Source organism: Amblyraja radiata, chromosome 1 (assembly GCF_010909765.2).
Source record: "Amblyraja radiata isolate CabotCenter1 chromosome 1, sAmbRad1.1.pri, whole genome shotgun sequence".
Taxonomy (NCBI): domain Eukaryota; kingdom Metazoa; phylum Chordata; class Chondrichthyes; order Rajiformes; family Rajidae; genus Amblyraja; species Amblyraja radiata.
Window position 1 is genome coordinate 125,654,950 of NC_045956.1, and position 13,583 is coordinate 125,668,532.

General features: G+C 43.7%; 1 protein-coding gene across 4 annotated transcripts in view; it reads right to left on the reverse strand.

The window, feature by feature from the left end:
• LOC116979018 (interleukin-6 receptor subunit beta-like) overlaps nt 1-13,583 on the reverse strand; it is a 75,728-nt gene that overhangs the window by 24,322 nt on the left and 37,823 nt on the right. For 3 of the 4 annotated variants that reach the window (XM_033030402.1, XM_033030411.1, XM_033030419.1), the window contains exons 4-7: nt 10,462-10,761; nt 5,766-5,886; nt 4,595-4,758; nt 181-338 (exon numbers count right to left, since the gene is read on the reverse strand). In XM_033030402.1, the coding sequence (XP_032886293.1) occupies nt 181-338; nt 4,595-4,758; nt 5,766-5,886; nt 10,462-10,761 (743 nt within the window). The remainder of the gene's footprint in view (nt 1-180; nt 339-4,594; nt 4,759-5,765; nt 5,887-10,461; nt 10,762-13,583) is intronic. The other variant, XM_033030427.1, reaches the window with a different exon arrangement.

Below are 13,583 nucleotides of genomic sequence, written 5' to 3' on the forward strand. Positions count from 1 at the left end.
TCTGGAGCAGGCTTCCTCAGTCAATAGCTATCATCATATTTGTTCTTACTATCTGCAAAGTAGTATTTGCCTCAATAGTAACAGTGACCACACATGAAAAGTAATTCATTGACCGGAGATCACAAAAGTTGCTTGTTACTTTAAAAGAGGAGCTTACAATAGATAAAAGGGGTCAGATACCTGAATCCATTTGGTGGCACCGGCCATTTTGTATTGGATGTTATACAGTAAACCAACATCTGGCAACAGCGCTGTGGGATTTAGCCAGGTTACCAGTAGTGATCCACTTTGGCCCCGGATAGAGAAAACACTTACATTCTGCGGAGGTCCGGTTCTGTCTGCAGTACAAAATGTAAGAGTTGATCAACTTGACTTGCATTTATCACAAGTACAAAATATGATATTAAAAGCTTACTTCACATTCTCTTTTTTGGTGAGTTTAGTTTATTGTCTCTTGTACCGAGCTACAGTGAACAGCTTTTGTTGCGTGCTAACCAGTCAGCGGAAAAACAATACATGATTGCACTCGAGCCACCAACAGTGTACAGATGCATGATAATGGGAATAATATGAATAACGTTTAGCGCTAGATAAGCTCTAGTAAAGTCAGATCAAAGGTAGTACGAGGGTCTCCAATGAGGGAGATGGTAGATCTGGACTGCTAGCTAGTTGTTGGTAGGATGGTTCAGATGTCTGATAACAGATGGGAAGAAACTGTCTCTGAATCTGGAGGTGTGTGTTTCCACACCTCTGAACGTTGTGCTATATTGGTCCTATTTTAATGTTTTCTTCTGTTACAAAACAAGGATTAATTTACCATTGGTCAACAAAAAGATAACAACTAAACCAACTATCCTAATGGAATGAACAGTACAACAGCATTTCCATATTGATGCATAATTGCTGCGGTAGTGTTCACCCTATTAACAATCATTGGCATTTATATTAACAGATGTACAAGGGATGTTGCTGCATTTAGGGCTAGAAAAAATTACAAATGTAGAAGGGGTAATGTTGAAAGGGCCATTTTGGACTGAAATGAGGAAAAATGTCTTCACCCAGAGAGTTGTGAATCTGTGGAATTCTCTGCCACAGAAGGCAGCGGAGGCCAATTCACTGGATGTTTTCAAGAGAGAGTTAGATTTAGTTCCCAGGGCTAAAGGAATCGAGGGATATGGGGAAAAAGCAGGAATGAGGGACTGATTTTAGATGATCAGCCATGATCATATTGAATGGCAGTGCTGACTCAAAGGGCCGAATGGCCTACCCCTGCACCTATTTTCTATGAAAGAGTATTTCAGAAGGAAGAGAAGAGTGGGGCAATGGGTGATTGGACACGGTCCTTGTTACCCCATATCTTCACAGACATCTGCATTAAGACATATGAAAACTAATGTTGGGCATAACAACAGCATGCGTAACAACAATCCCATTTCAAATTACATGATTAACGCCATACAGGAAATAATATGATTACTTTTTAAGGTTACTCATATTGACCTCTATATTATGCATGTGTCAAGTACTGCAAACATGAAATGGCACTGCTGGCATCTTCTGCTGAATCAATGCAGTAAATTTAAAATTTATTCTATATTCCACAAATTGCGGAATATGTGTGGTGACCTACCCCATGCTACTTCACTGGGATCAGATCAGTGCCACATTTTGATATGTGGCATCTCTGCTGACTGGAACTTCATATTTTATTGACCTTCCCTTAGCTACAGTGAAGTACTGACGCATGCAAATGTCCTGTTATTTAATATGCAAGGGTAATGGCATAGAATTGCAATCAGAGTGATGGAGCACAGAGCTTCCATGAGTTCCATTCAAGTGGCACAGTGGTAGAATTGCTGCCTTACAACGGCAGAACACAGGTTCGATCCTGACTTTAGGTGCTGTCTGTACGGAGTTTGTGTGTTCTCCCTGTGATTGCGTGGGTTTTCCCCGGGTGCTCCGGTTTCCTCCTACATTCCAAAGACGTATAGTTTTGTCGATTGTGTTCAAGAAGGAACTGCAGATGCTGGAAGATCGAAGGTACACAAAATTGCTGGAGATACTCAGCGGGTGCAGCAGCATCTATGGAGCGAAGGAAATAGGCGACGTTTCGGGCCGAAACCCTCTTCAGACTGATGGGGGGTGGGGGGGAGAAGGAAGGAAAAGGGGAGGAGGAGGAGGAGCCCGAGGGCGGGCAGATGGGAAGGTGGGAGGAGACAGCTAGAGGGTTAAGGAAGGGGAGGAGACAGCAAGGGCTAGCAAAATTGGGAGAATTCAATGTTAATGCCATCCGGACGCAAGGTCCCCAGGCGGAATATGAGGTGCTGTTCCTCCAATTTCCGCTGTTGCTCACTCTGGCAATGGAGGAGACCCAGGACAGAGAGGTCGGATTGGGAATGGGAGGGGGATTCTGCGTGTTCGTGCCCCACCGAACTCATCTCCACATACCTTGACTCCATCCTATCCCCCTTGGTCTAATCCCTTCCCACCTATGTTCTAGACACCTCAGACACTCTCCGCCGCCTCCACGCATTCCACTCTGTGGGCCCTCACCCCCTCATCTTCACCATGGATGTCCGGTCACTCTACACCTCCATCCCCCACCAGGATGGCCTCGGAGCCCTCCGGTTCTTCCTCGACCAGAGGAGCAACCTATACCCAGCCACTGACACTTTCCTCCGCTTAGTGGAGTTGGTCCTCACCCTCAACAACTTTACATTTGACTCCTCCCATTTCCTCCAAACACAAGGCGTAGCTATGGGCACACGCATGGGCCCCAGCTACGCCTGCCTCTTTGTCGGGTACGTTGAACAATCCTTGTTCAATACGTACCAGGGCCCCATCCCCGACCTCTATCTCCGTTACATTGACGACTGCTTTGGGGCCACCTCCTGCACCTACACACAACTGACTGACTTCATCCACTTCACCACCAACTTCCATCCGGCACTCCAATACACCTGGACCATTTCCGACACTTCCCTACCATTCATTGACCTCACCATCTCCATCGCAGGGGACAGACTCCTGACCGACATACATTACAAACCCACTGACTCACATGGCTATCTGGACTACACGTCTTCCCACCCTGCCCCCTGTAAAGACTCCATCCCCTACTCCCAATTCCTCCGCCTACGCCGCATCTGTTCCCAGGATGAGACATTCCATACCAGGGCATCGGAAATGTCCTCGTTCTTCAGGGAACGGGGATTCCCCTCCGCCACCATAGATGAAGCTCACACCAGGGTCTCATCCATACCCCGTAACACTGCTCTCTCTCCCCATCCCCGCACTTGCAACAAGGGCAGAGTCCCTCTGGTCCTCACCTTTCACCCCACCAGCCGGCAAATACAACACATAATCCTCCGCCATTTCCGCCACCTCCAATGTGACCCCACCACTCGCCACATCTTCCCATCTCCCCCTATGTCTGCCTTCCGCAAAGACCGTTCCTCCGCAACTCCCTCGTCAATTCTTTCCTTCCCTCCCGCACCACCCCCTCCCCGGGCACTTTCCATTGCAACCGCAAGAAATGCAACACCTGTCCCTTCACCTCCCCCCTCGACTCCATTCAAGGACCCAAGCAGTCGTTCCAGGTGCGACAAAGGTTCACCTGTATCTCCTCCAACCTCATCTACTGCATCCGCTAGATGTCAGCTGATTTACATCGGGGAGACTAAGCGGATGTTGGGCGATCGTTTCGCCGAACACCTCCGCTCAGTCCGCAATAACCTACCTGAACTCCCGGTGGCTCAGCACTTCAACTCCCCCTCCCATTCCCAATCCGACCTCTCTGTCCTGGGTCTCCTCCATTGCTAGAGTGAGCAACAGCGGAAATTGGAGGAACAGCACCTCATATTCCGCCTGGGGACCTTGCGTCCGGATGGCATTAACATTGAATTCTCCCAATTTTGCTAGCCCTTGCTGTCTCCTCCCCTTCCTTAACCCTCTAGCTGTCTCCTCCCACCTTCCCATCCGCCCGCCCTCGGGCTCCTCCTCCTCCTCCCCTTTTCCTTCCTTCTCCCCCCCCATCAGTCTGAAGAAGGGTTTCGGCCCGAAACGTCGCCTATTTCCTTCGCTCCATAGATGCTGCTGCACCCGCTGAGTTTCTCCAGCAATTTTGTGTACCTTAGTTTTGTCGATTAATTGGCTTCTGTAAATTGCCCTTAGGGCGTAGGATAGTGCTATGGGGTGATCTATGGTCGGCGTAGACTCAGTGAGCCTGTTTACGTGCTGCATCTCTGATGTCTAAAGAATTGTCACAACAGCTTCTCCATTCATTTCAGTGCATGAGGTAGCTACAAAGCACTAAATATAAGAAGCTGTATTAAAAAGCAATGGAGCTTATTCACAGATTCTTTATTAATTTTATGTATTTTAAGTGTTTAAGTTTACTTTCACTAATTATTAACCTAATTACCTTAAGTCCAAATGTTTTATCTTGTAAGTTACAAAATAAATGTATTGTACAAAAATACCTAATGCTGAACTCTTTGTTGCTTTTTTCTCCTTATTATGTGCAACCAAGTCTACAAGTAGCCATGGAAGTTGTCATATTATAAAGATTGTTTATAGAGTAAATAATATTTACAAGTTTGCCAGACATCCAGGTTTAAAGGATCAGACCAAGCCCGGCCAAGAGCATTCTCCGCCACTACAAACATTTTGTGATGTCCAGAGATGTGCATTTGTGGGAAAAGAAAGGAACAAGTGTTCTTCTTTGAGTTCATGCAGGTATCATTTCCGTTTTTTTCTCTGAGGAAACAAACAAATGAAAACTTAAATACTACTAAAATAGTAAGAAGACATAAGTTTATTTTATCCAATTACAATATAGATGTTAACAAGAGGATTGCTTGAGACTGGATTCAGAATGTAGAAACATAGAACTGCAGATGCTGGTTTATACCAAAGATAGACACAAAGTGCTGGAGTAACTCAGTGGATCAGGCAACGTCTCTGGAGAAAAAAGATAGATGACCCTTCTTCAGACTGAAAGTAGGGGGTGGGGAAGAGGTGGAGGCAAAGAAATACCCGGACAATTCAGGGCCAGCAACAAATGACCTCAGGCAGGGTGGTGCCCTGGTAGACCAATTGTTGGCTAGGGTCGGTGTGATCTCAATAAGGATACAATGTGGTGAACTGTAGAAGTAGTTACATGACTGGGTTAGAGGAAGGGGACAAGGGGGGGAGGGGAGAGGAATGTTTACAGCTTAACCCACTGAGTTACCCCCTTAGTCTGAGGCAGGATCTCAACCCGAAACGTCACCTATCCATGGTCTCCAGGGATGCTGCCTGACCCGCTGAGTTGCTCCAGGGCTTTGTGTCCTGTTTTGAGATTGATCCTACTGCATCTGTGTTGTTCACGTGCAATTTGAACGGTTCATATCAGAACCCTTCTTCAGTCGGCCTGAAATATCACCTATCCATGTTCTCCAGAGATGCTGCCTAAGCCGATAGGTGCTGAGTTACTTCAGCACTCTGTCTCTTCTATTGTAAAACAGCATCTGCAGTTCTTTGTTTCTACAGACATGGCCTGAAATAATGCCCCAGCAAAAATGAGATATGGCCAGGCAATAAACTTTAAAGAATATAGACACCTTTCCAGTACCAATCATATACCAGAAATGACAAGCACAAACATTATACTTTAAAGTACTCAGCTATAGTGTCAAACAAAAGTACCAAACAAAAAGACATCTGCAGAAAGGAAGTGATCAAAAGACAGATAACAAGTAAAACATATCATGCTTCTTACTTACATTATTCGAATTAATGTAAAACTAGTCTCTATAAATGTTTCATGCCCTTGATCCCAGGAACAAGTAAAATTTTTCTCTCGGTATGAAACACAGGAAATATTTTTCGGCTTTTCAGGTGGCACTGAAAGAAATAACAATATTGAAACGGAAATATTACACTTGATATGGTACACAATATAAATTGTATTTCTGCCAAGTATACCAGAAAAATAAATATTGTATTAATTCAGGCATTAAGATCACTTGGATTCATTTCAGAGGAATTGCCATTATCCATGTCAGAAGAAAGCTTGATTTTTGGCTAGATCTCAGTATTGAAAATGGGATGTGTCAAAAGAGGCTGTACAAAGTATAAGACATTTTATTTTCTTGTTAACACTGTATTTGCAAATCATGAGATCAACTAGTCATTCATATGTTCTGGATTGGTGTGAGGTTTCCCCACTTTACACCAGAGGCAAACTTTGTCCCCATCTCATTCCCAAATATGGGAAGATAATAAAATGGTTGAAATAATCTTAATCAACTCTTAGTCCCGCGACTGCTGAGATTTATCTTCATTTGTTTAAGATCAAACCTTCGAGCAAACATTGAGAGAAATCGCTGCCACCGTGCATATCCAGTTTCTCAAAGCAACTGTGCTTTATTTCCATTAAAATTAAAAGTACAGGATATTTGGCATGAAATACTTTGATCCAGTCTCTAATGAATTAAAGGCCAACAAAATACTTTTCGCTCAACTGCCAGAAACAAAATTTCAGGGCCATCATTCCCAATATTTTGACTACTGTTCAATGAATTGGACTGTAACCATATCCAGTGCTCCATCTTTGATGCACAGCACATGCCGAACATCCAGATGAATGGAATTCTGTCCAAGGATAAAAGAAGAAGTCATAATCCTTAAATAGATGGTATATTCAGTTACAAAACAAAATTATGAATTAAGATGAAAAATGCAATACAGATTTGTTTACAGAGGTGATGATCTTTTCCAAGCCTACACAGAAAATCCAAGCGTCAAGAGTCAGGAAGGATTAATGGTCATATTTACTGAAAGCAGAACAATGAAATTCTCGCATGCAGCAGCATAACATAAACAGTATATTAAACAAAAAAAGTTTAATAAATTACTGCAAGAAAGTCAGAAGCCCTGAGTGCAATCAAAACAATTTGTAGTTGATATTTAGTTTGCAGTGTTCGAGAGTCTGATGGTTGCTGGGATGAAGCTGTTCTTGAACCTGGTGGTAACGGTTTTCAGACTCCTACACCTTCTTCCTGATGGCAGGAATCAAATGTGGTGGTGGTGTGGCAGCGCCTAACGGCAGCGGCTCGACTACAGTCCGTCTGTCTTTTTTTTTGTCTCGTTAAATGTATGTCCTGACACTAGTTTTATTATTTTTCTTTAGCTGTGTATATGTGGGGGGTGGGGGAAACCATTAATCTCTTCCCTGTACAGGGACCCGACTTTTTCCCTGTCTATTTATTTTTCTAAAACAGCTCTGGAGTTTTTACAGATCCTGCAACAGAATTCTCCATGGCTTTCAGCTAAACCCACTGAATCTATCTGGAGCATGACACAGAGGCTGTTTGCTCTTTCTGTGCTCATTTTCTAGCTGGTAATGAAAGCTCAATACAATTGTCACAAAATATAATTTCAGGCAAAACCTGGACCTATTGCATGTATCCAAAAACAGCTGTGAGTACGAAACAAATCAGTCGAATATCTGTCAGTTTGGGAACTCTATAGAATGTCCAGCCTCTGGAAATAGGACTTTATTCCTTGGAGTGTAGGAAGGATCTGCAGCTGCTGGTTCACACTGAAGTTCGACACAAAACGCTGGAGTACCTCAGCGAGTCAGGCTACATCTCAGGAAAACAAGAATAGCTGATGTTTCAGGTTGAGCTGGTGCCGGCTCTGATTTGTTCTGTATCTTTTCACTCCTCTAGTTTCCTTCTCTCCTGACTCTCAGTCTGAAGAAAAGGGTCTCAACTCAAAACATCACCTATTCCTTTTCTCCATAGATGCTGCCTGACCCGCTGAGTTACTCCAGCATTTTGTGTTTTTATTCCCTTGGAGCGCAGGAGGATGAGGGGTGACTTTAGAGGTGTATAAAATCATGAGAGGAATAGATTGGGTAAATGCACAGAGTCTCTTGCTCAGAGTAGGGGAATCAAGAACCAGAGGACATGGTTTAGGGTGGGGGGAGGGGAGAGGGGGGGGTGGGGGGGGGGGGAGATTTAATAGGAACCTGAGGGGTAGCTTTTTCACACAAAGGGTGGTGGGTAAGCGGAACAGGCTGCTGGAGGAGGTAGTTGTGGCTGGTACTATTGCAATGTTCAAGCAGCATCTAGGCAGGTACGTGGACAGGATAGGTTTAGAGGAAAATGGGCCAAATGCAGGCAGGTGGGATTTGTGTAGATGGGGCATGTTGCTCGGAGTGGTCAAGTTGGGCCGAAGAGCCTGTTTCCACATTCTATGACTCTATGAGGTTAGTATGGGAAATGGATAGAGGAGTTAAAATTATTAGCAGACAGGAGATTCAGCAAGTGTAGACCTTTTCACCATACACTTGTGCTTGATCCACCAAGGCCTGATGGGTCTCCCGTATTAGTTACAGAGATGGTAGGTTATATCAGAAGAGATTGAGTAGGTTTGAACTTTATTCTCAAAAATATGAGATCCGACCTAATTCAAAGGTCCAAAATACTTGAAGGCCTTACATAGTAGAGTTAAGCCACCCAGTCTCAAAATAAGGGGTAGTCATTTGGACTAAAATGAGAAGAAGTCTCTTCACGCAGAAGGTGGTGAATCTTTGGAATTTCTGATCCTGATGTATTGCTGGAGTTCTGCCTTTGCAGAGAAAACAGAAATTCTGGATATTGTAGGAACAGCACCTCATATCCTGTTTGGGCAGCTTACAACCCATCTGTATAATATTGATTTCTCTAACTTCAAGTAACCCATGCATCCCCGCTCTCTCCATCCCTCCCCCACCCAAGTCGTACCAGCTTCAAAGTCATCTTCTTGAGTCTCATTGTCTGTAACTCTTTTTCACCTAGTCCCTAGCTAACTATGGCCTGTTTCTTTTATCATTGTTAGTTTTTTTGCATATCTTACATTCATTAATTACCACCAGGGACGCCAGGGGAGATGGCCGCCCTGCCGGCAGTCTGTTCGTTTTTTCATATTTTTTCTTATTTTTAGCGTTTGTTGAAAGTGTGTTTTAATGTTGATCGGTTTGTTTTGTGTGGGGGGAGGGGGGAGGGAATCGGGGGAAACTTTCTTACAGGTTCCTACCTTCCGGGAGATGTGATCATTTTTCGGATCACATTCTCCGGGCTCTGCAGCCTTCGATCGATGGAGCTGGAAGCCTCCTTGGACTGTCGTGAGCCCCACCGCGGGGCGCGGACTTACCATCGGAGCTGATCCCTTGCCTGGGATTGCTCCCCCGTGACCACCGCGGAATCAACACCAAGGGCTCGCAGTCTCAGGTGAGGCCGAGTCGGGAGCTCCAAAGCCGCAGAAGGTTCGTCCTGTCCCGACGCGACGTTCGATCGCCCGGCGCGGGGGAGCTGACATCCCCCCCGATGTGGGAGCGGATCGCCTCAACGCAGAGGGCGCAGAACACCACCGGCTACGGGAGTCAAGACCGTCCCGTCAATGGGGGCTTGAGGCCCCCGACCAAGGATGAACTAAGGGAAAGGACTTGAACTTTATTTCGCCTTCCATCACAGTGAGGAATGTGTAGGAGTCACTGTGGTGGATGTTCATGTTAAAATGTGTTTTGAGTGATCTGTCGCTTTTAATTGTATGACTGACCTGGCTAGTGAAATTCCTTGTATGTTGCAAAACACACTTGGCGAATAAAATCTGATTCTGATTCTGATTCTCTGATTCTTAATTCTTTATCTCTCTATAACACTGTCTATATCTCTCGTTTCCCTTTCCCCTGACTCTCATCTGAAGAAGGCTCGATCCGAAATGTCATCTATTCCTTTTGTCCAGAGATGAAGTTACTCCAGCTTTTTGTGTCTATCTTCAGGTTAACTGCAAATGCTGGTTTACACCACAGATGCCTACGTTTGGATGAAAAGTAATTCACCTTACACATTGACTCTCTCTCTCGACAGACGCCTTCTGCCCTGTTACATGGTTCCAGCGTTTGCTGGTTATTTATCAGATTACCAGAATGTGCAGTATTGTCTTTTGGCTTCTGCTTAAAACATTGCTATTTCTCATTCAATGAAAACACCTTGATAAGGTCTACTCCTTTCCCTGGCAATTATTTTCACTCTTGTCTTTTCCTCATTCACTTTCAGATTCAGTTCTTGTCTTTTAGACTTCCATGGAGAAGTCATCCATTTGGAGCATTAACTATATTTTTCTCTCCAAAGATGCTGCTGGTCTGCCGAGTACTTGCATGATACTATTTCTGCTGTTATCCTTTGGCTTGTTTTGAACACACCCACTCTTGTTATTCATCCCGTTTTTTAGCAAATTATTTAAAAAAACAGGCAATGGTATTGAAATATTCAGATTTTGGAAATGATAAACATGAGGAAATGAATAAACATAATATTAATAAATATGTTCACATGCATATATGGATACTTAATGGCTTAATTCCCAGAGCCTTTTACTCTTTGCATTAATCCAAATCAAACTTGAATCCTTCCAGAAAGAACTACTTACATCCTGCTTTAATAGTAAATCGGTGGAGGATGTTCGGTGCTCCTTTGATATTAATGTGACATGTCAAATATCCCTTCACTGCATCAAAATGCTTTATGGTTACAATCGAAACGGTCTCATTGAAACGATATTGCTCTTGTGTCATTTTGGTATCATTCATTTTCCAGAATATAAGACTTGCATTTGCCTCTAACGATTCAAAGCACTCCCTTCGAAATGCACAAGCCAGCGACAGAGATGAATGTAGCTGGACCACTTTTGAAGTGGACTGAACATCATGGCAATGCATTGATAATCCACCTGTTCATTCAGAAAAGAAACAGCATATCAAAGCCAAGTTGAAGGCTGTGCAAAGATAGACACAAAATGCTGGGGTAACAGCGGGTCAGGCAGCATACTGTATCTGGAGACAATTATCACATTTAAGGCTGTGCCGTTTGAAATCAATAATCTTGTTGAGTACAGTTCTTTAATTAAAAGTTTGTTTGGCAAGTTAACTGTATTGAATAGGTCAGTCAGCAGCTGGACAGATAGAAACTGAGTTAATACGTCAGATTGACAAACTTTCATCCGAAAATTGTAATGAGATGTCAACAAACTAATACATGAACACTGATTCGTTCTTCACAGATGCTGCTTGACTCCCAATGCCCACAATCTGGGTTCACTCCTGACTTGCATGCTATCTGTGTGGACTTTGCATGTTCTCCATGTGTCCACATGGATCTCCACCAGACATCAAAATACTGGAGTAACTCAGCGGGACAGGCAGCATCCCTGGAGAGAAGCAATGGGTGACGTTTTGGGACGAGACCCTTCTTCAGACTCCTCCAGTTACCTCCCACATCATAAGTAGCTGCAGGTTGGTAGATTAATTGGCTAGGTTAAGTTGACCAAAGTGTGTAGGTGAGTGGCAGAATTAGTATTGGTATTAGCTTATTGTTGTCACGCGAACCGAGATCCGGTGAAAAGCTTTGTTTGCATGTTTAGTTTAGTTTAGAGATACAGCACGGAAATAGGCCATTCAGCCCACCAAGACGATCCCCACACATTAACACTATCCTACACACACTAGGGCCAATTTACGTTCAAACCAAGCCAATTAACCTACAAACCTGTCTTTGAAGTGTGGGATGAAACCGAAGAACTCGGAGAAAACTCACACGCTCATGGGGAGAAAGAACAAACTCCGTACAGACTGCACCCGTAGTCGGGATCGAACCTGGGTCTCTGGCGCTGTAAGCACTGGAAGGCAGCAACTCTACCGTTGCACCACTGTACTGCCCGGTCATAAGTACAATCAAGCCATACACAAGTGCAACAAGCAGTAAAAGGAGAAAAATACCACAGTGCAGAATACAGTGTTACAGCTTTACAGAGAAAGTGCAGAATCTAGGGGAGTTGATGAGAAAGTGGGGAGAATGAAGGGCAAACAATGATATTAATATAAAGTTAGAGTAATGGGTATTTGATGGTCACCATGAACCCATGGCCAGGAAGTGAGCGGGCAAGATCATCTCTGACCCCTCTCACCCTGGCCACAAACTCTTTGAATCACTTCCCTCTGGAAGATGACTCCAGACTGTCAAAGCTGCCACAGCCAGACATAAAAACAGTTTTTATCCACGAGTAGTTGCTCTAATCAACAGCCAGAAATCTGTAGCCTCCCTTTGATCTGGTATTTTGTTGGTTCACATGCTTGATCAATGGTGTTTTATCATTAATGTTTTATTATTATTAATGTTTAGTGTTTTCTGAGTCACTGTATGTCATGTTGTTACTTGTGAGCGGAGCACCAAGGCAAATTCCTTGTATGTGAATACTTGGCCAATAAACTTACTTACTTACTTACTTACTTACTTACTTAGACTGAAAGGAGTTTAGGTCCGTGTATCACTTCTCTGCTCACTGACTCACATTGCTTCACAATATCACTTCCACAATCTTCATGATTTTTAGTTCCCTCATTTGTTTTGCAGTTTCAATGTAAAAGCCCTCTAAGGTTTTGCCTCTTACTCATCCTGTTTTTGTCGATGTGTTGCAGTGTCAACATCTTACTCTGCCTTTGAGAGCCTCCCAAGCCTTTGGTGTTTTCACTTCTCTTTCTCCTTGTTATGTTCATTTAATTCTACTCTTTTTCATTTGTGTTTTTGTGTCAAAGTTCATCCAATAAAATTACCTGGTACTTTTATTGAGTTAAAGACATTAAATATAAGTTTATTTTTATGTTGCTGGCGATGCTGTGACTATTCCTAGAGTCTCTCTCTGCCCAGATACTAATGTATTCAGCCTAGAACAATGACCACGTACTGAGGTAAGTGACTTCAAACGACAGTAGGATGTGTTTCAACTGAAGACCAGATTTTCCACCATTGACTCCATCTACACTCACACAGCCTCAGAAAAGCATACAACATAATCAAAGATGGGTCTGAAGAAGGGTCTCGACCCGAAACATCACCCATTCCTTCTCTCCAGAGATGCTGCCTGTCCCGCTATGTTACTCCAGCATTTTGTGTCTATCTTCAACATATTCAAACTTGTCCCATCCCGTTCATTCCTGCTTCTCCCTGCTCCCGTCAGGCAAAAGGTACAGAAGCTTGAAAGCAGGCAGCATCAGACTCGGGAATAGCTTCTTTCCCTCTGTTATCAGGCCATTCCATAAGCTAGGGTACTGTCCGATTCACTTCTACCTCATTGTGGACATTGGACTCTGTGCATGGAACTAATGCATTGCAATGCTGATAATTATATTCTGCGCACTGTATCTTCCCCTTTGCTCTATCTGTTGTACTTGAGTTTGACTTGATTGTATGTGGTATATTTGATCTGTTTGGATAGCAGGCAAAACAAAGCTTTTCACTGTACTTTGGTACGCATGGAAATAATAAACCTTAGCTTAGTTTAGTTTATTGTCACGTGTGCCCAGGTACAATGATAAGCTTTTGTAGCATGCTAACCAGTCAGTGGAAAGACAATACATGATTACAATCGAGCCATTCACAGTACACAGATACATGATAAAGGGAATAACGTCAATGCTAGATAAAGCCAGCAACTTAAACCTACACCAGCCAGCTTGTCCTTCTTGACTGTTATTAAGTGATATTCTGCTGGGAGAC